Genomic DNA, 27,028 nt, shown 5'->3' on the forward strand with positions numbered 1-27,028 from the left:
AGATGAACAGTCTCTTTGCATGTATGCCTGTAGATGGCTGTGAGCCACCGTGTGGCGGCTGGGAATTGAACTCAGGACCTCTGCAGGAGCAGACAGTGCTCTTCACCACTGAGCCATCTCTCTAGCTCCCCCACTGGAGAATCTCAGTTAAGCATTTCTTCCCCAGGTGAATTCAGGTCACACTTTAAATGCATGTAGACAATTTATAAATTGTACTTTGTATCAAACAAAACTCAGGACATGTATTTGAGTGCCAGACCTGGAGTCTAAACCTCACCACAGCTTCAGCTTCAGCAAGTGCTGAAACAATTTAGGTTAAAAAAAATCACCACGAAGTTCCTGTTTATTCTGGAAGAGACTACAGGAAACCAAAGGGGCTGTTGGGTGTCACTACTGACAGCGGTGAGTCCTGCCCATGGTGGTAATTCCAGCCTCTGCAAATGACAGGTTTCACAATGAGCAAAGGGTAGGAGACAGGGCAGGGTGTGGATCGTAGAACTCTGTGATCATCCTCAGGATTCTGAGGAAAGCTCTAGGGAATGACCACGCTAGGGAAGTCTGAGGCAGCCAGTGATACCTCCTCTTTGCTTTTCTTTCGGAAGTCTCTGTGCTAACTTTGAGGGAGCAACAGGCACCAATAGCAGCCTCATCATTCTTGTGCCGAATGCCTGAGAGGAGTGGTTTAAAGGACAGAAGGTTTGTGCTAGCCCTGTTGCACAAACATCCTGGTGTCAGGAGTATGGAATGGAAGAGCTCACCTCTTGGTGGCCAGGAAGAGGGGGAGTGGAGGACACACCCTCAGTCTGTGCCCTCTGGTCTGTCTAAGTTTCCACACTTCCCGATAATGCCGACAAGTTACGAACCTGTCAGTAGACCAGCGCACTGAGGTGATCAGCGTCCACGTGACCCCATCACCTCTTGGTGATTAGATCTACCAGACAGGGACTGAGGCTCAGCACATGGTCCTTTCCGGGGCACTTCATACCGAACTCACCGTGCAGAAACCATCTCACTGTTCTTTTATTTCCTGTTAAAGATTTATCACGTTTACTTATTTACCTTCTGCAGGGGTGTGTATGCGGCTGTGGGGCAGGCATGCTTCCCCACATTTGTGAAGGCCACTGAATAGTTTGTGGGGATCACTCCTTCCCTTCCTCTCTGTAGGTCCTGGTGAGCCTGACCTCCTGTTATTAGGCATGGTGGAGCACCTTTCCCTGGAGGACCATCTCGTTGGACCCTCAGTGAACTCCTTCAATAGAGTGAGCGGAGGGCTTGGCCTTTGAGGTTATGTGACTGGGGTTTCCCATGTCTCGTGCACAAACTGGGAAAATCGCCACTCTACCTACATGTTCAGTTAGTAAAGAAATGAAATAAAATATTGATTTTATAAATTGTGTACATGGAGAAATATTAGATAAGTATATAGTATTTATCGTTATTTCTTGAGTCAATATGGAGATAGAATAAAAATTGTGCCTTAATTTCTTCATTCTCTCATTCACAACATATTCACAAAATATTTGACATAATTCTTTGTCTGAATGTTTTTGTTTTTCAAAATCCAGATGTTAAGATGATAATTCACCGAGTGACTGTATCTAAGGCAGGCTGAAATTAAGGAGATGATTAAGGGGATGGGTGCTCATACATAGGATTAATGCCTTCATGAGAGTGATTCAAAGGAACTAATTCATCTCATCTCTCATGTGAAGATGGAGGTGAGCAGATGCCATCTACCAACTAGGAAGTGAGTCTTTATTAGACAATGAATCAACCATTATCTTCATCTTTGGATTCCCAGGATCTGGAACTTTAAGGAATACATTTCTGTTGTTTAAGAACTACCAAAACCATAGTGTTTTGTTATAACAACTTGAGGGGCTGGAGCCAGGCATCTCTCTCACACTGTATACTGTCTTCCGGGACGAGTGTCTTTGTGCTCAGCTCCAGACTCCAGGCCCTGGGCACACATAACTTACTCGGCTCTCCACTTTTAGGCAAGAAGATTTCTGGGAGGGAGAGATTTTTTTTCTTTGAAACAAGATTCATTTACATTTTTATCCATTCATCTGTTTATAGTTGGGCAATGGGTATATCAGAAGCTATAATAAGTAGCTGGAAATCCATAATTCTCTCATCATTCAGTCATAATCCAGAGTGCAAGGTACATATAGAATCTACAGTTTCATTCCTACAGGTGACCAATCAGCAGTATAAAGAGTCAGTCTTACCTCCTCCCTTTCCCAAGTAGTTTGACAAAAGTTTAGTTTAATTAAAACATTATTTTTCATCCTTATTTGACTTTGAACTTTGGACTAAGAGCCATAAGATGTGTCAAACTTTCCAAACCAACTGGGCTTGAATGTCCTACCATGTGATGAAGGCTATTTATTTCTGTTGTGCTTTTGGCCTGGGGCTCTGTAAACCTCCAGACACACAGTGATCTCTCTTTGAAGAAGCCTTCAAAAACGAGGGAAAATAGCTCATTCCATTGCAGAGATATCTCTTCTACAGTCATATGCTTTGTATTTCTGTAGTCAGTCTTTTTTTGTTGTGTTGTTTGATGTTGTAGATGTTTACATTTTTTGAAATTTTTTTCAATTTTAATTGGCCAAATTTTAATATAATTTTTTATTTATTACAATTTATTCACTTTGTATCCCAGCTGTAGCCCCACCCCACCCTCGTCCCCTCCCAATCTTACCCTCCCTCTCTCCCTCATCTCCTCCCAAGCGCCTTTCCAAATCCACTGATGGTGGGGGGGGGTTGTCCTCCTCCCCTTTCATCTGACCCTAGCCTATCAGGTCTCATCAGGACTGTCTTTCATAGTCTTCCTCTGTGGCCTGGTCAGGCTGCTCCCTTCTCAGGGGAGGTGATTAAAGAGCCAGCTACTGAGTTCATGTCAGAGACAGCCCCTCTTCCCCTTACTAGGACGCCCATTTGAAGACTGAACTGCCATGGGCTACCTCTATGCAGGGGTTCAAGGTTATCTCCATGAATGTTCTTTGGTTGGAGTATTAGTCTCAGAAAAGACTTCTAGGCCCAGATTTTTTGGTTCTGTTGTTCTCCTTGTGGAGATCCAGACCTTTCCAGATCTTTCTATCTCTCCCCTGCCCTGCACTTAGCATCTGTTTTAATATCCTGCTGGGTAGAGCCTTTCAGAGGCCCTCTGTGGTAGGCTCCTGTCTTGTTCCTTGTTTTCACCTTCTTCTGATGACTATCCCGTTTGCCTTTCTGATGAATACTGAGCATCTTACCCAGGGTCCTCCTTCTGGATATCCCAGAAGCAGTCATTTTTTTACTAAGCATAGACTTTCAATACAGTGCATGTACAGGAATACACAAGCTGTGTCATGTGAGTAAAAGTTAGATGACAAAGGAGGTTAGAGATCAACAGCCAAAAACTCTTTCCTGATTGACCTTCTGCCATACTCACTGTAACTGATGTACATTCACGGAGAAACTCTTGTTAGTGGTATTCTGATGAAAAATATGGGGTACCATACTTTATAGGGTGTAATCCTGTTGATCTTGATTTTTTTAATAAACTTGCTTTATTTAGGGTTATTAAACACTTCTACTTCCCTTCCAATCCCCCCAACACCGAGTAGGAGGGAAAGAAGGTTAGTGGGGACAGAGAGCAGAGTTCTCTCTGCTACTTCTTGATGGGTAGGGTCTAAGGATTCTCTTGGGAGGCAATACCATTATCAGTCGTCCAGAAGTCCATGTTACCATCTAATCAGCAAACAGCAAATGTAGAGCAGGATGAACCAGCAGCAAGCAGTCCTCCTCCAAGCAGCCGTGCCTTCTTCCTCTGGGCTGTCATATTTATACCCCTCAAAGTCCTCAGAATTAACTAATTCCATGTGGCAAAGACCATGCTCTGCACAGGACACTTAACAGGTGTGGAAAACTAAAATTCCCAACTTGGAATTTTATCAAAAACATATCATAAACCAAAACATTCACAACATAATCCTAGACCTCCCCCCCCATCATATCCTCCTATACTGATGTCCTGCCTTCCACAGACCTAGAAATCATGGAACCAATGACCATCGACTAAAACCTCTGAAACTGTGAACTCAGACTAGTCATTCCTCCCTTGGCTTGTTCTTAGGTGCTTTTTACAGCAACGAGCTAAAGAACACATTGCATGTGGGTGGAGAGGAGCAGGTTCAGGGTGATAAGACCGCCCTTGGGGTGAATGTGTGTGGAAGGGAAGGAAGCAAGATTGCCATGACCAGATGCCAGACAGAAACAACTGAAGAATTTATCCTGGCTCACAGTTTCAGAGGGTTCAGCCTAGGCTGCTTGGTCCCATGATCTCGGGGAAAATATTATGGCAGTAGGAACACGTGGTGGAAGAGCCTATTCGCCTCACAGTGGGCAGGAAGCACTGGAAAAGAAAGGACTTGGGGGGCTGGGGGCCTGGGGACAACAACACCCCAAAGAATTGTTTCTTCCAGGCAGGTCCTTTCTCCTATCTTTCCCACAACTTCCCCAAAGAGCAAGACCAGGTGAGGAGACACGTACCCAAAACACCAAACTGTAACGGGCATTTCATGTTTAAACCATAACACCGACAATCCTGCTTCAGGTATAGTTGAACTGGCACGTCAGTCGATGTCGGCAGGTGTCATTCCAGCTCTCAGCTGAGTCTCAGCTACATGTGAGAACAAAATGGCAACCACAGGATGGACATTGTGAAGAGGAAGCAGAAAGAGGACAGCTGAGAAACAGCATCTTTTGGACATGACAGGGCAGTGTACACATGAGCTCATAGAAGCTGTGGTTACCTGGCCAAGACCAAGCTAGTCAAAATTCCAGCATGGATGGGGAGGAATCCAAAGCCTTGCCTGTAGCTGAGGAGATACTGGTCATTGATGGCTCTGGGAGGGGTTAGTTTTTTTCAAGAATGTGGCCACTGGTACACTGTTCATGCTCCAGTGGATGGCTCAATTCCCATGCCCATATGGTGTGTGAAGACCATGAATTTGGGATGATGAGCTTTGTGGTACGGGGTCTAGGAAGATTGGAGAGTGGGTAGGAGGTGGGTATAATCAAAGTACATTGCATACATGTATGAAATATCAAAGAATCAATGATATATTTTTTAAAAATATGGCAACTACAAATAACAGTTCAAATCCGGACAGTCAGTGGCCTTAGGTTTCAGGGCAGTGATAAGTTTGAGACACAATCTCAGAAGTCTAGAGAAAATTTTGAATCCTTTAACTTTAAAAAATGTATACATTTATGTATGTATATATGTATGTATGTATTGGTGTATGATTTGTGTGCATTTATTAGGTGTTCATGTGTGTAGTCACAGTGTGTGGAAGTCAAAGGACAAACTTAGGTGTTGGTTCTTGTTCTCTACATTGTTTGAAGTCTCTCATTGTTCACCCCAGCATTCACCAGGTTAGCTGGGATTCTTTTGTGTCCACCTCCCATCTCACTGTAGGAGCACCGAAGTCACACACAAACACACACACACACACACACACACACACACACACACACACATGTTACCTCACTCAGCTTTCCCACGGGCTCTGAGGATTCAAACGTAGGCCCTTGCCCTTGTACAGTAGACACTTTACTCTTGGACCTATCTCCCCTACCCTGGTTACTTTTTATTAGTTCTGGTTGGATCCCATGACTATTCTACCAATGATAGCCAAATTCAGTTGACTGATGGACAGCGGCATGAGTCACACAGGAGCCTAAGGAGCCACAGCCTCTTCGGAGCAGGATAGGATCCCTTAAGGAAGAGATTGGGACCCACAATGAACTCCAGGCAGCAGAATCAGCTGATGTTTCTCTGATTGTGCTGTTGTCATTTCATGGTGGCATTGCTGGGAAATCAGCCAAGAGCAAATTCAGCATCTCATACACTCAAGAGAAGAGACACATTCATTTACAGCCTTCTTTCTCTAAATAGAACACGGTTTAGACCACTGAAGACAGATGCTTGTTTAGTCTGCACTGAGAACTCTACAGCCAAGAGAAATGCGGCCGTCCCTCCATCTGCTGATTCCTGTGGGCTTAGCAATTTCCACTAAAGAGAATCTGGGGTAGGGGCATTTAAGATGGAGTAATGAGCAAGTTAAGGGAGAGGCGAAAGGGCGGTGTTGTTCCATGTTCCTGAAAATCAGAGTGATAAAAAGTGAGCAGTCTAGCTGGGCTCGGTGAGCAGGGCGGGGAGGGTGGCTCACACCTTTAATCTTAGCGCTTTCTCCGCAGAGGCAGGCAGTTCTCTGAGTTCAAGGCCACTTGGTCTACAGGGCAAATTCCAGGACAGCCAGGAATACACAGAGAAACCACGTCTTGAACAAACAAGCAAAACAAGAAATAGTGAGCAGTCCCACTGGTGATAAGGGAGAAAGAATTGTTTCATCTATGAAACAACTGGGTAACTTTGGCATCTCGAAAGATTTTTTTTTTTCCCCAAGGGTTTTATAAGATGACTCTTCATGTTTTCATCATGTACAATTCTGTTGGGCCTTGGGAAGCAAGAATTTGTGTGCCGTGGTGTTGAATTGCTGTGCATTGGTGGGATTGTTTTGTATAATCTGCATGACATTTGCTTTGTTGTTAATTCGTACCCTTTATAGAAAGAAAAAGGCGCATTGTTTCATTCAGATTTCTTGTAACATGAATTTGAGGTAACTGGATGGGGGTCTTGTATACTGAAGTTACCCGTTCCATGCTATTTTATGGGTTTTTAAAGTTGGACAAATTGAGGGATCTGATCTCCAACAAGGAACCTTTGAAGATGGTATTGGACTCTTGGAGAAACATTTGTTTTTGTTACACATGACATCAATTTCCTTTTGAGCCAATTCTGATGGTAATCTAATGACACTAGTTTTTATGAATTAGAAAGCACATTTTTTTTTTTTTTTTTTTTTTTTTTGCCTTACTAACTGAGCTTGAAAGCCTGTTGAGGTTCATACCCAAGTGAGATATTACTTAGAGACTAGCCAACTCAGGGCACATTTGGAGTGTTTTATGACGTGTGGAATCAGTTTTTGAGTTCCGTGGTTGCGCTCCAGTTGTATAGTAGACCTGATTATCATACTTAGAACTTTATATTCACAAGCTTCATTCACTGGGCTAAATTCTCCAAAAGAACAATGAATGCAGATGAAGAGTGCCAGGCCAGGAAGGAAGCTGAGGAGGCAGCTTCCCCACAGTGTAACCTAGGTCCCACTTCGAGATCTGGATAAAGGAACTCACACAAATTCATCTTGCTGACAAAGCTAGAGTGGAACCCCTTAATGTTCTTTTCTTTCATCTCCTTACTTGTAGCACATTCCAGGGTTAGTGGCTGTTTTCATTAAAAATTTAAAAAATGTTCTTGGAGCCAAGAAGATGGCTCAATGAAGAAAGCATGAAGACTGGAGTTCGGATCCCCAGCATCCATATAAAAAGCACTGAGTTCGACATTGCACGCCTGCTAGCTTATCACTGGGAAGGCAGAGGCAGGAGGATTTCTGGACTTGTTTGGCTGGTCTTGCTGAAGTGGTGAGCTCCAGGCTCAGTGAGAAACCCTGCCTCAGCAAATGAAGCAGAAAGCAATGAAGGAATGTGCGTGCCATCAACCTCTGGCCTCCACGCACACGTATGTGCGTTCTCCACACACACCACATAACACGTGCACCTAATGTTTCCAATGTCAGGTGTCATGCCTCTGCAGTGAGGTACCATCTCACCTCAGTGTGGCTGTTACATATTTTCAAAAATGTGCAGGAAAAGAACCCATACGCTAGTGCTGGGAATGCAAGCCAATTCAATGGTATGGAGAACATTATGTATGCTCCTCTAAAAAAGAAACTCAAAAACAGAGCTGTAATTCACTATTTAACTGCTAGTTACATAGCCCAAAGAGGTGAAATTAGCATACCCCAAACATACCTGCACAGCTGTGTTATGTGACACTATTCTCAAAGGCTATAGCCCCAGCCCGAGGGCCTGCCAGTGGGTGAATGCTGAAGAAAATGTGATAGTCATAAACAATAAAATGGCATTTATTCATACATATGCTGTCCTGCCATCTGCTACAAGGTAGCTAGGTAGAAAGGACTATACTATGCCACATATTTCTTCTCCTATCTGGAAGCTAGAATGTCGGCTCCATGTAGAACATTGACTATTAGAGGTATGGAATGATTAGGAAGTGTGGATAAACAGAGATTGGATTTGATTAGAACGCACTGAACAGCATTGATACACATTAATCAAAATTAAGCATAATCAATAACTGACATTATATCAGCATTCAGAGAGGATTATGTGTCCCTATTTCCCAGGGCCCCCTCCCCCCCAAATAAAATAATAACTGTTATAACTTTGCAAAGGTCTGTAGGGCCAGCGCCAAGCATTAGAAAAGATAGAGCCTACTTTTCTTTGTCCCACTGTACTGCCTGAATTACTATCCATGGAGAAACCTGACTCTTCATCTAGGTAGTTGGTACCATGAATGCATTAGTCAGAGGGACCCGTGAATTGCACTGCTCTAAGGATACCATTCAAAGACTCTCTAGTATTAATGGCACCCAGAAAGGTGTAGCCTAGCACCATCAAAGTTCCTCCTTAACATCTGTTGCTCATCCAAAACGTCAGTCCCTGAGGCTGGGGAGACGGCTCAATTGTTACAGTGCTTGCCGCAAGCATGAACGGTGTTTAAGCCACAGAACCTACACAAAACAGCCAGCGCGGTGGCCTGTGCTTGTCATGTGCTGGAGAGGTGGAGACAGGCAGATCCCTGGGGCTAGCTGGCCAGCAGCATAGCGCAGTCGGTAAGCTCCGGGTCAATGACAGCTTCTTCCTCAAAAGCCAAGGGTTAGCCCTGGAAGAACGACATCCAAGGTTGACCTCTGGCCTCCATGTACTCTCACCCATACAAGTACATGTACATCTTCACCTACACCCATAAATACAGCCAGATATACACAGAGACACAGAGGAACACACATATTCCAGACCTCAGCTTTTCCCCCACCCACTTTGGGTTTTTTTGAGACAGGGTCTCTTTATGTAGTCCCGGCTGTCCTAAAGCTCACTACAGACCAGATTGGCCTTGAACTCACAGAGATCTGCCTGCCTCTGCCTGCTCAGTTTCTGGGATTAAAGGCATGTGCCTCTATGACTGGCTCAAACCTCCATTTTTTAATGACTTATTTTAATTTCATGTGAATTCAGATTTACAGAAACATGTCACTGTAAGTTAACACTTATTTTTACACTCTCTTCTTGTTTCTGGGGCTGTAATTTAGGGAGAAGAATTCCATCAAGAGCCCCAGTGCCTTGAGCAGGAACAGAAGACGCTGTCAGGTAGAGTACGGGCCAGTGTGGCTTATCTCTGGCTGGCTGCAGTTACTCACAGTTGGGCTTAGCTCTTTGGAAAGATTTGCAGATGACAGAGGCCAGTCTGACTGCTACCGATGATCGGAAACATGGCTAGAAGTGTCACTGGTGATGTAATCCAGGCAAAACACCTGGACAATCTCACTGTGCTACAAAAACTGTCTGCTCCCTTCCTTGTCTTCTTTCTTGCACTGATTACAGTTATGGGTGAGGCAACACTTGCAAGGGAGATGGTGCTGCGGATGGTGGTAGTATAGGGGGTGATGAAGAAGAATTTCAGAGTCAGTAATGAAGACGGGGAGTTTGTAAGAGCCGGAGGGGAAGGAGGACGCCAAGGAAACAAGGCCCTCTAAATCAACATGGTTGATGCACACATGCTCACAGAGACTGAGGCAGCGTGCCCAGGGCCTGCACAGGTCTGCAGCATGTCCTCTGTGTATACATTATGACTTTTATTTTAATGTTTTCTTATGGGATCCCTGAGTCTGTGAACAAATGGGCCTCTGATCCTTGTGCTCTTTGTCTTTTTTTTGTCTTGTCCGACTCCAATGTGATAGTTTTTAATCTTATTATTTTTTATTTTGTTATATTTCATTATTATCCCTTAGAAGCTTGTTTTTTGTTTGTTTGTTTTGTTTTCTAATGAGAGACAGGAAAGGAGTGGATCTGGATGGGAGGGATGTGGGGAGGAACTGGAAGGGGTAGAGAAAGGAAAAATATAATCAGGATAAATTATGTGAGAAAAAAATCTTTCTTTCGATGAAAAGAAAAGACAATGAATGTAGTTGTTTAATTAAGTACTTACAGTTACTTTGGGAGATGTTATTTAGATCGCTTTGCTGTTTTCCTTTTAAATGTTATTGTGAAGTCAAGTACGTAGTTTTGTTGAACTTATTTGCTTCATAACAGACAAAGTCTGTGTGGAAAGAAACAAAGGATGAGAAAGTTGATAACTTCAGACTGTAACCAGTGCCCAACATGAGAAGCAGTGGTCAGAAAAATAAACATCAGTGGGGAGGACTTCAACACAGCAAACGCTAAAGCTTACAGTTCCCGGCCTTGTTTCCTAACAACTGTTGTGTTGTGTATGACTCAGCACTAAGAGATGGCTCCAGATACGATGGTTACCGGAAGAGGCTTATCGTTTAGTAGAAGTCAGGCAGTAAGGTTACAACACTGAAAGTGATAATGGAAAGATGACGCAAAGTGAGAAAAAAGTGGTGTTCCTCTCTGACATGATGGAGGAGAGGGTTAGCTCGTAGCCAACCATGGTATCTTCCGTTACTTGTGTTTGTTTCTGTGTGGGCTCACGTCGTTGGGTGTGTGGGGTGGTCAGAGGACAGCTGTAGGAGCTGGTTCTCAGCATCCACCATCAGGTCTCAGGGACAGACCTCAGGTTTGGTAGCAAGTGCCTTTTCTCATCGGGCTATCTCGCCAGCACATCATTTCCTTCTATATCTATTCTTCCCTTGCTTCTGTAAATGTATCCCCCCAAATACAGTCATTGCTTCGGCTGAGCACCTCTTCCCAGGACACTGTCCCCTTATGCATCTCCTGGCTCATTGGACAGAACATTAGCAGTAATGTTCTGTCCAGATAATTTCCCTGACCACTTCACATGCCTCTGAGTTGCTCTTCACCCCACCGCCTTTCTTTTTGAGTACCCGGAACAGTTCTGCATATAGCAGTCACTGATCGGTCTTTCCTCTAACCACCCCCCCGATTCTATTTAGACAGGGTCTAATATAACCCTGAACTTGCTATGTAACTGAGGGTGACCTTGAGCCTTCTGCCTCTACCTCCAAGTGCTGGCATTACAGCTGTGTACCACTATATCACCTTGTGTGATGCTGGGGAGTAAGCCCGGCCTTAGGTGTGGCAGACAAGCACTGTCCCAAGTAAGCCATAACCCCAGCCCTTAGGAGCCTCTTGTTAGTGAGTCCTTTGTGTCCATTCGGGTAAGGCATTGTCTTTCTTCTGTGAGATGAAGGTGGTTTGGTGAGGGCCAACTTTGAGCTTGGTTTGGACTTCTCAATTATTTATGAATCAGACATGGTAGTTGTATTCAAAACAATAGAATATGTCAAAGAGACAGATGTGGTTGTAAGAAATACTATGAAATGTCAGTGTCACCAGAGTGTGACTGGATCTGTGAAGAGGAGACAATCAAGTTTGCATTGGGAAACTGTGACCAGAATGATTGTGACAACCTTGGCATTGAGGACATTCATCATGGCGTTTGGAGTTGAGAAGGACGGTATAAGGCAGGGTTGAACTTATCTCTCTTGTCCAGGAAAGTGGTTCCGAGTGTCACCTTTCACGTTTGCCCTTGATTTTCAGTTCCTCAGATAATAATCTCTGTTGAGTCTGCACAAAGTCAGCCAACAAAGAGACCAGGAGACCAGGAGCTTAGAAGCGATATTTGCTCTGTTGGCTAAGTGTCCACTGTAGCTTGGGGACATTTGTTCATACATATGGGAGAGTATTGCCACTTTCCAAAGATTTTTCTTTCATGTGTACATGGTAAATGGGTACATATGTTTGCACAGGTCTGTACCTGTGGATGCCAAAGGTCAACTGCAAGTATCATTCTTCAGAATTTGCAGCTTGTTTTTTTCCTGTTTTTGTTTGCTTTGGGGACAGGGTGAGTCACCGGCTTAGAATCTGCCTATCTGGCTAACTACAGCTGGCTTTGTTAATGGGTTCTGAGGATTGAATTCAGGTCCTCATGCCTGCATGGCAAGCACTTTCCCAGCAGGTCCGTGTCTCTAGCCCTCTACAATTTCCCAAAGTACAAATGACTCCACGGAATCCCATGGTACCTTAGAGAAAGAAAAGCAGGCATTTCATTTCCATTCTGCTAAGATCCTTGTCTTTAGAACCTCTGAGGGCATCACTAGGAATCACCAACATAGTACAAGTCTCCTCAGCAAACACATTCAGAGACAGAACAGCTAGGAAGAATAGTTCTGCAAAAAAGGGAAAATGATGCTTAGTTTGAACTCTAGAATCCCAAGACAGGTAAAGTGATGCACACCTGTCATCCTTGCTCAGAAGGGAAGGATCATGAGCTTGAAGCCAGCCTCGGCTACACAGTGAGTCAGACATTATCTGAAGACAACAGAGAAGAAATGGAAAAAAAAAAGAAGAAGAAGAAGAAGAAGAAGAAGAAGAAGAAGAAGAAGAAGAAGAAGAAGAAGGAAGAACGAAAGAAACTTAGAATCACAATTTCTTTGTGATTATTGTCACTTTAGATTTGGGACATTTGAATAAATGGCTTATGTTTTCTTTTCTTAAAATCCCACCTAATAATTTTATTCTATAAGTGGGGATTTCAAGTAAAGAATACAGTTACTCACTGTTTCTCTATAGACATATTTAAGTTTTTATCTATGTGTATATCCATGTGAGTTTATTGTACAAGTGGGCAAGTGCCCACAGAAGCTAAAAGAAGGCATCAGGTCCCCTGTAACTGGGTTTACATGTGGCTGTTAGCTGCCTGACAAAGGTGCTCTGGAAAAAAAAGAAGTACTCTTGACCCCACAGCTATCTCTCCAGTTGCAGCTTCCCAGTATTTTTAAAATTCTCTGGATTTACTCACTTTGTGCTTGCTCTATAGTCCTTGACTAGGTTTTCTTGCTAAGGAGCTGTCTCTAGTTTCAACCATTTGATTAAGATTTCCTGTGTTTGTGAATCATTCTTTGAGATCCTGTTAGTATAAAGTGGATACTTTGTGTTTGCTAAATTATTTGAAAAATATGAAAGTGTAATATACTCATGCAGAACACTCATTGAATATCATCTATGTGTCAGATTGCATGAGAACTGTGCCATATTGAGTGGCTAAGTACATAATCACAGAACTATGCCTCCTGGAGTTTATAGACAACAAGAAAAGAAGCTATTAAAGAAATTAAAAGAAAATGTAAGCTATACAAATGATAGCCTTTAAAAAAGAAAATGTAAATTATATAGAAGTGCTGAGGAAGTCATCTTCATGGGCCTTATAATTAAACATGGCCTGTAATTTGTAGAGATAGGGAGCCAAGAACAAAGGCAGGATATAGCATGTATCCAAACAGAAACAAGAACAGAGGCCCAGGGAGACAGCCCAGTCAGGAAAGAGTTTGTCTTGCAAACATGAGTACCTGAGTTCAATCCCCAGCATTCATATTTGAACAAATAAAAGCATCTTGGTGTGGTGGAGCGTGTGTGTGCTACCAGTGCTGCAGAGGGAGAGACGGGCAGATCTCTTGGCTGCCTGGTCAGCCGGCCTCGTCGATTTGCCAAGCTCCACTTCAGTGATACTCTGTTCTAAAAAATAAGGTGGAGAGTTGAGGCAATGACTTTCGTTAAAGCATTTGTCATGCATGTAGAAGACCAAAATGCCCAGAAACCATGTAAATGTGGATTGGCAGGACAGCCGCCTGTAATTTTAGGCTTGTGAGGTAGAGGTAGGGAATTCTGCCAGAGTAGGTTGGTGAGGCAGACTAGTCATATTGGTGAAGGCTGTTCTTGGTTTTGAGACCCTGCCTCAAAAAATAAGGTAAAAAAAACCAATAAAGAAAGATTCCCAGTACTAACCTTTGACCTCCACACATGTGAGAACATGCATGCATACACATGCCCACCATACACACATGAACATAGAAAGAAGAAAAGTCAAAACAGCAACAAAACCAGCAAAGTAGTTAGTAGCTGAGGACTGACCCTTGATGTTGTCCTCTGATTGACACATGCTTGTGCATACAAGCTCACCTACACACAAAAACATGTACAGGCTTGTACATATGTGAACACACATGAGCACATGCCCACATACTCAAGAGTAGAGGGCACTGGAGAACTCAGTGGATGACATGGCCAATTTGGGGTGTTCAGGAATTTTTCTCAGAGAATATGACATATGAAGCAGGCTACAAAGATGGAGATAGAATTCATTTGTCAATAGAGATACTTTAGCAAGGGCATTACTAAAGTGAAAACCAATTACTTTAATTGATTTCATTCAAAGTGATACTTGCTTGGAGATCAGCCCCTTCTTGGACTGATGACCTAATCCTTAGGTATCTGTCACAGTTTATATGTGCAGGGGCCACCCAGGAGGCAATGACAGTTCATTAGGGGAGAGGGGTGCTTAATCTTTTCCACTGCCATTGCCTCTTCTCTGTTTCTGCTAACCGAGTGCTATGCTCCTTTGAAGGGTTTCTTAGTAAGACACTTGAGTGTAGTAGACAGAACACCAATGCCTACCTAGAACCAGGCAGCATTTCCCTGAGCTTCCATGGAAGTCTAGCTGAACACAAAGGGGTTTCCCCTTTATAGAAAGTCCATTTTTTCAGAGATGCCATGTTCGTTGCTTCCTTTCAGCAAGGGGAACACACGGTGAGCCTTTCAGGTAGATGGTTTATTTATTTTTGCTCCCAGCTAGTTCTCATGCCCTGCTCCCCTACGTCAGTCTTTCAGCATTCTCAGCCATGACGTGATCGTTAACGTCTTAAAATCAGAGCACCTGAGAGCACACCAGCTCACTGTGCTCTTCTCACAAGATCCCCGTTTGTGGGAATACATATGTTCCTCAGTGTAGAAAGGAGACAACAAGAGGAGGAAATCTTAAGGAAGACAGGAAAAGAGAGGATAATACGGTCCATGTCACATGACTACAGAGGCAGGGGTGTCTGTAGAAGAAAGAAACAAGCCAGAAAGGGACAGTGAGCATAATGGAAGGCAAAAGATAGTGGAAGATGAGGACAGATGAGAATAAGGCATAGTGACGCCTGTGTATTGAACTGCCATTATGAAACACATTTCTTTATAGGCTAACTTAAAAATTAACAAATAAATATATTCCTGTGTGGAAGAAGGGAGGACTCATAATGCCCTTCCACAACTTTTAACAAGATGAGTAGACTCTTGTGCCTTTGTAAGTCTCCCTCCCCCCCCCCCCCCATGCTTCTGTAAGTAATCCCAATTCAACTTGTTGGTTCACCAAGCTAGCCTTGAACGGAGTGTGCTGCTGGTGCCTTAGCACATTTTCCTAAGAACAGCCACATATTACCTCCTCCTCACCCTGTTTGGCTCCTAATGTCTTGAACAGCTAAAGGCGTGCTGCTGGGTACACAGCAGTTACTACACTGGGATTTTAAGTCTCAAATTTATGCAAAGAATGAAAAACTATGGTGCCTACTGGAAATACTTTTAATATCAGCAAACAAGCAAAGTATGAATGGAGCGGAGGGTGAATGGAGAAGACATCAGCCCTCTCCTCACCTGAGCAGAGGAATACCAAGAATCACGGTCAAACACCTTGAAAGCTATATGCTTTCCAAGAGGAATGGACTGTGTTAGGGTTTCGTTCACCATGACCATGGCAACTCTTATGAAGAAAAACTTTAATTGGGGCTGGCTTACAGTTTTAGAGGCTTAGTCCATTATCATCACAGTGGGAAGCATGGCAATGTGCAGGCAGACACGGTTCTGGAGAAGGATCTGAGAGTTCTACATCTTGATCTACAGGCAGCAGAAGGGGACTGTGTGCCACAATGGGCATAGCCTGAGAATGTAAGAGACCTCCAAGCTCACCCCCACACTGACACACTTCCTTCAACAAGGCCATACCTACTTCAACAAGGCCACACCTCTTAACAGTGCCACTCCCTATGAGCCAAGCATTCAAACGCATGAGTCTATGGGGGCCGTACCTATTCAAACCACTGCAGCCTGCATCTTTTCAAAAATGAAGCCAGGACCAAGGGAGATGGCTCAGTGAGTAATGTGCTTGCTGTGCAGGCTGGAGGATGTCTGAATCCCTAGCCCCTATACCAGACGCTGGTGATGGCAGCAAGTCTCTGTACTAAGCCGATCTCATGGGATGGTTGGCCATCCAGCCTAGTTGAAATGGCCAGTTCTAAGCTCTGTGCAAGACTCTATCTCAAAAAATGAAGGCGACAAAGAAATCAGTGAAGACATCCTGATGTTAAACCTCTAGCCTGTACACACCCACGTGGGTGAGCACATGCGCTTCACACAAATACAGCACACATGTGCTCACACATACTTTTCAAAAAGAAGGGGGAAAAAAAAACAAAGATTCTCCTTGGGAAGGTGAAATTTTGAACATGCATCCCATTTTTCGATGTAATAGTCAATGTGAAAGTAAGAAAAAGATACAAAATCATACTAATCAATGCACACACACACAAAGAAGACTGAGGGTATGGTTTTGTAAAAAATTATGTTGGCAGAGGCTTTGTAAGTGAAAATTTTCCATACTTAAGCTTTCCTTTGCTATAGACAGGAGGTCGTTATTTGGATAACAGGGAATAAAGCAGATATATTTTACTAATAGTGACAAGGAGGCTAGAATGCCAAAGAGAACCATTTGTCAGCACAACGGTGCATCAGGAAACTTGGCGGCCTGCTAAGCCCGTAACCAGAAGTGACTGAGGACAGGGAGAAGCCTGCGTAGGTCCTGTTTCCTGAGAACACGCCCCCTTCTCAGCAGCTGCTGTGCCCAAGGCTCTGCCTGTCTGTAGCAGTCAAGGCTCTCCAGAGACACAGAAGCACTAGGTTATAGATTAGTAAAGAGCTGTTTGGCAAGGGACTGGCTAATGTAGCCTGTGACCCTGTGGAAAGCTTGTGGCATAAGTGTGTCCAAAGGCTTGAGACCGGAGCAGCCGCTGGTGTTGCACCCTGATCCGATGTCAGCGGAAGACGTTTCATGGTGCCTTAGTTACTCTTCTCATCACTGAGTCAACACACCTCACCTAAAAAACTCAATGACAGAAGTGTTGCTTGTAGCTGGGTTTCAGAGGGTCTACTCCGTGACAGCTTGGCCCCACACACGTGAGCAGAACCTAATCCTGGGGGCATTATGTGGCACAGGAGCTTCAGAGCACCAGGGAACGCCAGGAAGCAGAAAGAGAGCGAGACAGAGAGAGGCATAAGCTAAGCTCTAACATCCGCAGAGCTTGCCTCACTTCCTCCAACCAGCCCCTACCTCTAAAGCTTTCATAACTTCCCCAAATAGTGCCACCAGCTGCCCAAGACTTGCACCTGTGTAAGCCATTTATGTTCAAATCGTAACACCCAACCCAAGCAGCCAAGCTCCTCCCACCCGACCTTTCCTTTTACCCTGGCTCCTACAGAAGAGATTGATTCTTCCCACTTCACAGGCTGTCTTCTTTTCTGAGCTCCCCCACCCACTTCTGGTGCTCACTGTCTGGAAACACCCTGACATAAACACCTAAAAATAACCTGTGCACCTTGGGCCCAGTCAAGTTACCCATGTAATTAACACAGCGCTTTCCCCGGGGTAGCCTCCCGTCGTACTGGCCTGTCCATGGAATGCGATTCCTTCTCTGTGTCTTCTGCAGTCATCTTAGATTTTAGTTTAGAGAGCAAGTCTTTAGGTTGATGTATGTCTCTATCTATGTATGTGCGTGTGTGTGTGTGTGTGCGTGTGTGCGTGTGTATGCGCACTGCATGTGTGTCGGGGCATCCAGAGGTCAGAAGAAGGCGTTAGATCGCCTGAACTGGGGTGACAGGTATTTGTGTGTGGCCACGTGGGTGCTGGGAACTGACCCTAGGTCCATGAGCAGTAAGTAAATGACTTCGCCATCTCTCATGCTTCTAACCCCGGCACTCAGGAGGCAGAGGTAGCTAGAGGCCTGTGGGTTTGAGGGCCTGTACCGAACAAACAAACAAACCAAAGCCACGAGTAAAAAGAAACAGCTTTTTCCTAATACTTAGGAGGTTGATGTAAGAGGATCCTGTTCTATAGCCACATGACAGGAGACCCCTACCATCACAGTCGCAATCACAACAGCATTCACCCCGTGCGCATTGCACGCACACGAGCCCATGCATGCGCACACACAAACACGGGGGTGGGGGGGGGAGGCAGACACAGAGAGAGACAGAGACAAAATAACTTTACATATTGAACTGAACTCTTACCAGGCTCTCAACAACCACAGTATCCGGTCAGTGTCGCAGAGATTCTTAGGGTCAGCTCTGTAAGTTAGCGCGACCAACTCACTGTGAAGGTTTTGCCAGTGCTCCCTCTCTTTGCCAAAGGACACCTGGGGCAGATTGGGTCCTAGCATAGTTTTGGAATTGGCTGAGTGACACTGTTTAGGCAAGTTTTCATTTCCTGTGGTTTGTAGGTTACTTGAGTGTGAAGTAACAAACCCCCAACAGTTAAAGTTCTTCAACTGAAAATGATCACAGTGAGCAGGAGGAGACAAACCACCATGTGTTTTTTTTTTAACTCCTGTGGGGAAGTGAGACCAGGGTTCTGCAGAGCAGAAACCTGTCTTTCCATTAGCAGAGTCAGCCCTGGGGGTCCATCCAGGCGTGGTTAGGGTTAGGCCTTCTGGCTGGCTGGAGCCAGCAAAGCACATCTGCTCACTCACAAATAAGATGTCAGGTTCTCTCTCTGGCTCCCTCCCTCTCTCTTCCTCTCCTCCTTTCCCTTGTGTGTGTGTGTGTGGGGGGGGTATATGTGGAGGCTGGAGGTTGGCAGTGAATACTTTCCTCCATCACTCTCCTACTTACATACTGGAGCAGGGTTCCCTTGTCTCTGCCTCTCTGATGTTTAGGATTATAGGTAGGCCAACATGCTAGGCCTTCTGTTTACATGGGTGCTCGGGATCAGAACTCTTGTCCTTTATGTGAGTGCAGCCAACACTCTACCTACTGTGTCTCTTCCCATCCCCCAATGGAGCCACCTCGCCAGCCCAGCTTTTCTGCTGTTTCACCTAATTGAACTAATAGTTTGCAAGACTGGATAAACATCCCTGCCTCCTTCAAATATCTACTAACAGCTGCTATATGCCAGGTGCTTGGAGAACAGTCTAACGAGCCCTCCACTGCCATCGGCTATCTTAATCACACATCCCCTTTGATTTCACAAATAACTTACATATCACCCACTCAGAGTTTTGCAAGACTCTAGCCAGAGACTAGATAAAGACTCAGACACCAAAGTAAGGGGGGTAGGGAAAGAAAGGTAGAGTGGGGACAGTGGCATTCATCATCTGCAAGTCCAGCTACTAGGGAGGCCGAGAACTCAAGTTTAAACCTACGTGGGCCGCTTAGTGAGACTCTGTCTCAGGTAAAGAGGTCAGTGAGGAGGGCTCAGGTTATCACTTAGTGGCAGACCTGCTGTTTAGCATGTGCTCTTGTGTGAGCAAGGCCCTGGTTTTAATACTGAAGACTAGGAGGGAGGGTTTGAGTGAGTCTTTTACAAGAGCGTTTCCTGGGATTAGTAACGACTTTGAGGGGAGATCTGGTGCCCAACACTCTTTCATCCCTTTGTGGGACCCTTAGGTGTACATGGGTGGTGTCTCACCGCAGGCCAGCACTTTGTTCCCTGTGGGCTTTTCTCTGCCACCTTCCGGAAAACCACAACCTCTCCTTCATCTCTTAGGTGGACTTGTTTTGCTAAAACCAGTTACTGCTGTCCAGCACAGTCCAGTTCCCTTGCTTTATGTCTGTCCACCCCTCCAGAAGCAAGCTCCATGGAGGCAGAGTGCTGTCTGGCCTTGCCTTACACACTGCTGTGTGCACACCAAACATCCTGAATGGAGCCTGGGCCATACCTTAGGTATTTGAATGAGGCAAGCATGTTTATCTAGTCTCTTAAACCTTTAGTTCAGTTAGGTGAATCAGGAACCAAACACATTATCTTTTGTTTATTGTCTTCCTTCAGTTTCCCACACACTTCGTGGTATGCGTACATGTGTGAATGAGAGGCTGAGTCATTTACACAAAGCTTTGTGATGTAAAAACTTGCTTATTTGAGGATTTAGTAAACAAGAAGTAACTCGGGGTGCTCCGTGGGATGTCAGAGCTTAGTCAGACATGGATCCTGCCTCCAGGAACCAAGCATGTTTCCTTTTTCTTGAGTTTACTTTCTTAAACCTAGGACAATTAGATAGCTTTTGAGAGGTCTTTTTCTAGGAGAAAACAAAAAAGACTATCTCAAGTTGCAGATGGCTTCTTACAAAGACTGGTTTTCTCAGTCCCTTTCTATGTCTTTTTTTAAATTTAATTTAATTTTATTTTATTTTTAATTACACTTTATTTACTTTGTATCCCTCCTCTAGTTCCCTCCCTCCTCCCCTCCCAACCCCTCCCTTCTTTCCCCTTCGCATGCCCTTCCCCAAGTCCACTTTTTTCCTTCTGATCCTAGTCTGTTAGGTCTCATCAGGAGTGGCTGCATTGTCTTCCTCTGTGGCCTAGTAAGGCTGCTCCCCCCTCAGGAGGAGGTGATCAAAGAGCCAGCCCCTGAGTTCATGTCAGAGACAATCCCTGTTCCCATTACTATGGAACCCACATGGACACTGAACTGCTACATGAGCTACATCTGTGCAGGGGTTCTAGGTTATCTCCATGCATGGTACTTGGTTGGAGTATGAGTCTCAGAAAGACCCCTGTGTTCAAATTTTTTGGTTCTGTTGCTGTCCTTGTGGACCTCCTGTCCTCTCCAGATCTTACTATTTCCCACTTCTTTCATAAGATTCCCTGCATTCTGCCCAACTTAAAGAAATGCTCAACATCATTAGCCATCAGGGAAATGCAAATCAAAATGACCCTGAGATTTCACCTTATACCCATCAGAATGGCCAAGATCAAAAACTCAAGTGACAACACATGCTGGAGAGCTTGTGGGGAAAGGGGAACCCTCCTCCACTGCTGGTGGGAATGTAAACTTGTACAACCACTCTGGAAATCCATCTGGCACTTTCTCAGACAACTAGGAATAGCTCTTCCTCAAGATCCAGCTGTACCACTCCTAGGCACATATCCAAAAGAGGCTCAAGTACACAGTAAGGACGTTTGCCCTTTCTATGTCTTAACAAAGGCTTGGGTGTGTAGCTCAGTGTGGAAACACTAGTGTGGTGTGTGGGGGGCTCTGGGCTCTGCACTGAGTTCTCAGCAAGGCGACAACGTTAGTGACCTCAACTTCCAGCCTTCTTGCCTTTGTTTCACATTCCAGAGGTTGGATTTCACTTCCATATACTTTCTTCCTGAAGAGGTGGGGAGAGGAATCAGACTTAAAGAAAGTGAAATGAGGTGGCAGGAGGCCGTGAACTCTGACCTAATTCATAAGGAAACGTTTCTTAAATGTACAATTGATCCTGCACTGTCAAATAGAGGATAGGAAATAGAAAGGAATTGTTGTTGCTCAGTGTTTTCTTCACCAGTTGCAATCATTGTAGACAATGAGGAACCATTTTTCTAGTGACCAGAGGTGGGCGTAACATGTTCCAGGGGAAAAAAGGTAGCAATGTTCTCCCTAGGGTTTAGGATGGAAAGAGATTTCTTTGCTTGCTTTGAATGATATGAAATCCAGCTCATTGCCATTTTGCATTCAGAAGGAGTCAGCTACAGCTCTGGAAACACAGCCCTTGTCCTCCTCAAGGTCACCAAGATGACAACTTCTGCACATGCGCACTAGATATCCTTAATTCAGAAAATTCCACAATTCATTTTATTGTTCTTGAATAGGAAAATGCCTAAGAGGCTTTGGCATAGACCTCTGCATTCAACTGCTTTCACATCTGATGTGCTTTTGAGTGACTGGACATTTGTTCCCTATACAGGGCCTGAGAAGCTCCACGTTGGCCTCAACTGAGTTTGACATTGTGTCCACATCCCAGGAAGACACCTTGGTTGCTCTCTTTCTTATGACTCTACTTTCCCTATGTCTCTTACCACAGTGACAGTAGAGGCATGGGACATGACAGTTTACCTACAAGCTCTATTGTTTATCTAGAAGACAACATTCAGTGTGATAACGTGTAGAATAGAATTGCCAGAGACTGTCACAAAAATCTGTATCTGTGTTATTTTAGCTTTTAAATTATGATTATTGTGTTTGTATGCATGCTAAATGCATGTAGTCATGTGAGCAAGAGTGTGAATGTGGAGGTCACAGAACAACTTTGTGAGTTGGTAGTCTCCTTCCAAATTCACACGGGCCCCCGAGACCAAGCTGGGGCTACCAGGCTTACACAGTCAGCACTTTTACCCACTGAGCCATCTCCAGGCCCCGATTTTACCTTTTAAAATATCTTCTTATTTGTTTGCTTCAAACTCAATGTGGTCTCTTTGCTAAGATCTCCAGAAGGAAGAAGTGTTGTGAAGGTGACATTTGCACACAAACTCAGAAGTAAAGCTTTCGATGCTTTCTTCTTGGAAGAGCCCCATACGTGCTGCCCACTTCCCACTTCCCACTTCCCTTTGTATGGGTTTGAATGCCTAACCAGCTTTCTCTTTGGGGTGTCCCTTTCTTCCCATTCTTAGGATGTAGGAAGTAGAAATCATCTAGAAATTCTGACTGATGGCAACATGAATTTCTAAGATAGAAATCTCAGAGATTATCATTGATACTGTTGTTTTTGCCGGTTACTTATTTCCCCCTTTAAAAAAAAAATTCTGTCTCTAGAGATTCCTTGTAAAGTCCATATTCTCCTTGTCTCTCTTTCTCTGTCTCTCTCTTCCTCTCTTCCCATCTCTCTCTCTCTTTATTATGGAGACAAGGCCTCATAAAAGGTTGAACTCTCTATGTGGCTGAAGGCGGCCCTGAACTTCTGAGCCTTCTGCTTCCACCTCCTGAGTTCTGGATTACAGGTACATGCCACCATGACATCTGAGGCAGCTCACTCTTCCCATACACTCTCGTTCCACTGGGCCTTGCAGATATGATAACTTACCAGAGGATTTGGTGTCTCATGGTGGGTCAGCGGCTCCCTCTTCTAAATAGCCACACAAACGTGTCCTCACCATGTCTCCATAGCCCCCTTTATAGCACTTGCAAACCCTGAAGTTTGAGTGTGTGGCCAACCATCACACCTACCTGTGTTGCCTTGCCCTTCTCATCATCGTACCGTCCCCACGTCTAACATGTGCGTGCCTGTGCACAAAGCCTCTTCTTAATTGTCTTGGAAATGCCTCCGCTGGGACCAGCCCCCCCCCCCAATCTCCAACGGGGCATGGTGGATGAAGGAATATGCCAGTTTGCCCCCTTCAGCAGAGGGTGGTATAGAATGTTCTGCATTGGCTCCCAGTTTTCCCAGCAGAGTGAAGCCATGTCACCCTCAGGAGTAGCTGGGTGGAAACAACTCCCTGACAGTTCTTTCCCTAGCCTTGCTTAGCCCTACATCTGGCAACTCCTGCCTAACTGCTCTGTCTGTAGCCCTGTCTCAGGGTTGGCTCCTGGAAGACCTGAAATAAGAGAGGGTCCTTTGGGCACACTCACTGATTAAATGTAACTGTAACCATATTTGAAAGTATCAATAGTCTGACTTAGATAACATATACAATATAAATTGATGTAAAAATGATTTAAACAGGCTGGAGAAATGGCTCAGTAAGTAAAGTGCTTGCCAATTAAGCATGAAGACCCGGGTTCAGCTCCCCAAGATCTGTGTAAAAGCTAGACGCGAAGGCTGCACAGGTGGCTCAGTGCTTAAGAGCACAGGTTTAGTTCGATTCCCAGCACCCCATGCATGCTCACAACTGTCTGCAACTCCAATTCCAGAAGATCCATTGACCTCTCTGGCCTCTGAAGGCACTAGGCACACAAGTGGTGCACAGACCAATACCCCATATCAGTGACGCCATCACTAAGGGAAGAGCAAGATAAGTGGATCCCTAGGTGTTTTCTGGATATCCAGCCTAGCCAAAACAATACGCCCTGGGATCAGTGAGAGACCCATCTTAAAAAAAATAAAGTAGAGAGTGATAGAGAAAAATACTGGAAGAATCCTGACATCGATTCTGGCCTTATGCATGAGCTCCTGTGTACTTGCACACACACACACACACACACACACACACACACACACATGCACACACTTGTGTGTGCATATGCCATACACACATATTAAAAACTAGCACATATAAAAATAACATAATGAGAACCATTAATCTGTACAATTAAAATATTTTGACTATTGAATGAAAAAAATGAAATAAAAAGAGGAGAACACTGCTATTCCTTAAATATGAAGAAGATTTTTATTGAGGATATAAGGGAGAAAGCAGGTTGAGGGAACAGACTAGGCAGACTAAACTAGACCATGAGAGAAGAGAGGGGAGGGAGGGCAAGAGAGGAACTGCTGACCAAGAGAGGGAGCCCAAGCCAGGAGACTGGCATAACCAAAATGGCTGAGTTATATTGGCATCAGGCTCTGGAAGGGAAGCGGAAGCCCAGCCCATGGGAGGGAGAGGCTTAGGGTAGGGGGCGCGGTGAAAATGCTGAGAGGAGCCACCGGTACTGAGTGAGTCTTTAACATTCAAATCTTTTGTTGATAATAAGGAGCAACGCAGTGACTTCTATAACTACTTCCTGCTGAAATTGGGCCATCATCATGGGGGGCCTGGGAAAGATTGGGATGATGGTCAAAGGATTGGAAGAGAGAGTAGTACAGGCTGTTTAGCTTCCTGTGCAGTTTCTGTAGGACCACCTGGGGCTAGGGAAGTGCAGGCCACTTTGGAGTAGTCTCAAATGCAAGCCCACCTGGGGCTAATGCATTGTAAGAAGCCTCAGAGCAGCCTCCAGTTGTCTTGAACCCTGGTGAGACAGATATACTAGGGAGAGAAGGTGAAGGTAAGTAGTTTAGGGTAAATTTTTATCTTGAGTGTACATCTGAAACTTTAGGCCCATGGTCCTGGTATTTGGAGGAGGGGAGTCCCAAGACCAGGAGAGAGAGAAAGAAAGGGAGTGAGAGAGAAAGAGAGACCCTACTTTCAGGAATGGGCAGGTAGAGAAACTCAGTGTGTTGGTAGACAGGAGTACTTACCTGGAGTCTGTTTGACCTGTGATAGGCAGATCTCCCTGAAGCTTACTTGAATTTTTTACATTAAAAACAAAAAAGATAAAAGTTTTAGATATGTTAGTATTACCAGAGTTTGTAATCTGTATTGAAAAAACTTACATTGTTTAAAGGCAGTAGCCTTTGAGTCATAGTAAAAGCTTGGAGACCCCAAAATGACTTTGGGTAAAAAGCATGAACACTTTTCTTACATATCCAGAGGTTAGATATAAAGATTGGACAGTTGTTTTGTTGTTGTTTTTCTTTCACAATGAGAAACACTATTTAAGTCTATTCTTAGAAGACAACCAAAGGAAATTTAAAAATTTGAGCTTGTGACTAATAATAGTACCCAGCCCTTTGCCAGCTTATCCGAACTCCATTGATCGATGTTGAAGTTTTGAATGTTGAAAGTTTTAGTGTAACAATAGCATAGCAAGAAGGAAAGAAATGTGAAACATGCTTTTTTTAATTTCTTATGTACCTTTTACCATGAGACACAGGTGCTTGATTACTGAGAGCAGTCATTGCAAGGCAAGTTTCTTTAAATTTTAAAGTTTAAATAAAGGAGTAGTTAAAAGTTGCTTTGAAACTTGGTCTGTGAGCTTTTGTCTCAGAGCGGAATCTGCCAGCAAGGTGAACTGTCTTTCTCCGGCTGGAGACATAGTAGCTCTGGGAAGTGAGGCCTGAGGCCTGATTTTAACCAGGCAGCTGCAGCCTTGGGGGAGGAGCTGACTTGCTGCAGTAACACAGAGTTAGTCATTCAGTATCATTAGAGATCCAAGAAGGATGAATTAAAGCAGGGACTATAATCCAAACAGCCTAAATAGCCATTAGAGTGACAGACATACTGCTGCCTGGACAGTTACACTAGGCTCCTGAGCATCTAGATGTCTTCGTTGGGGGAAGAAGTAGCCATTCTTGAGCTGCCACAGGGTTCCATCTTCAACCGAGGCACAGACAGCATTGACCTTCAGCTACTAGACCCACGAGGTCTCAGAGATTTTCCTGTGGAGAAGGAACTCGGGAGCATTGGCGTTGGCCAGGCAGAGTAGGGCAATCAACCCAAAAGTCTTCTGTCTGTCCACGGTTTGGGCAGGAATCTATTGGCAGGTGCGGCATGGAGCAGTTTAGACCACTGGTTAGCGTCACCACAATCCAGGTGGACTCCTCGGTGCCACATTATATTTTTAACCTTAGAGTTACCGCTAGCAGCTGAGATTTCTGTCTATCGTGGGAAACCTTTTTCAATAAATGTTTTAAATGCCATGTTCAGCAGATTGCTGAAGAATTTAAGGACCATCATCTGTTAAGTATATCTGAGCTAAACAAACTTCGTTTTAGTTACTAGCTTTAGGCTCAACCTTGAAAATACACACAGGAGGATAAATAGATGAATTCCATTTGAATCTAGCATGGCTACAAGCATAGTTCTGAGAATATTTTAAAAGAATGACCCTTTATGAGGTTCCTGCCTATTAACTTGCATACCTTAATTATCTTTAACAGTTAATAACAAGTCACTAGCTTTGAGCCTTAAAATTCTGAGTTGAAGATTTAATTGAAAAATTCTTTAGCATCAAAATAAAACTTTAAGCCATAAATAGTTCATAGAGAAGCTGAGAACTTTATTAGACCAAAAAAAAAAAAGTCGGCATAGACTAAGAACCTTACTTTTCTAATCCTTTTGTAGTGTATCATTACAGAACATCAAAGTTTCTTATATAACTCTGTTTGTCAAAATAGATAAAGCTTAATAAAGTGAGCAAAGACAGAGGGTAGACATATATCTTTAAGCCAGTCACTTTAAACCTGAGTACACCTTA

The 27,028-nt window shown here is 44.2% G+C and overlaps 1 protein-coding gene across 1 annotated transcript in view; it reads left to right on the top strand.

Moving 5' to 3' along the window:
• Fam107b (family with sequence similarity 107 member B) overlaps positions 1-27,028 on the top strand; it is a 200,585-nt gene that overhangs the window by 68,058 nt on the left and 105,499 nt on the right. Inside the window, exon 2 of the mRNA XM_055593864.1 lies at positions 9,285-9,342. Within this exon, the coding sequence (XP_055449839.1) occupies positions 9,285-9,342 (58 nt within the window). The remainder of the gene's footprint in view (positions 1-9,284; positions 9,343-27,028) is intronic.

The sequence above is a fragment of the Psammomys obesus genome, unplaced genomic scaffold, assembly GCF_907164565.1.
Source record: "Psammomys obesus unplaced genomic scaffold, mPsaObe1.curated_primary_1811, whole genome shotgun sequence".
In the NCBI taxonomy this organism is placed as follows: Eukaryota; Metazoa; Chordata; class Mammalia; order Rodentia; family Muridae; genus Psammomys; species Psammomys obesus.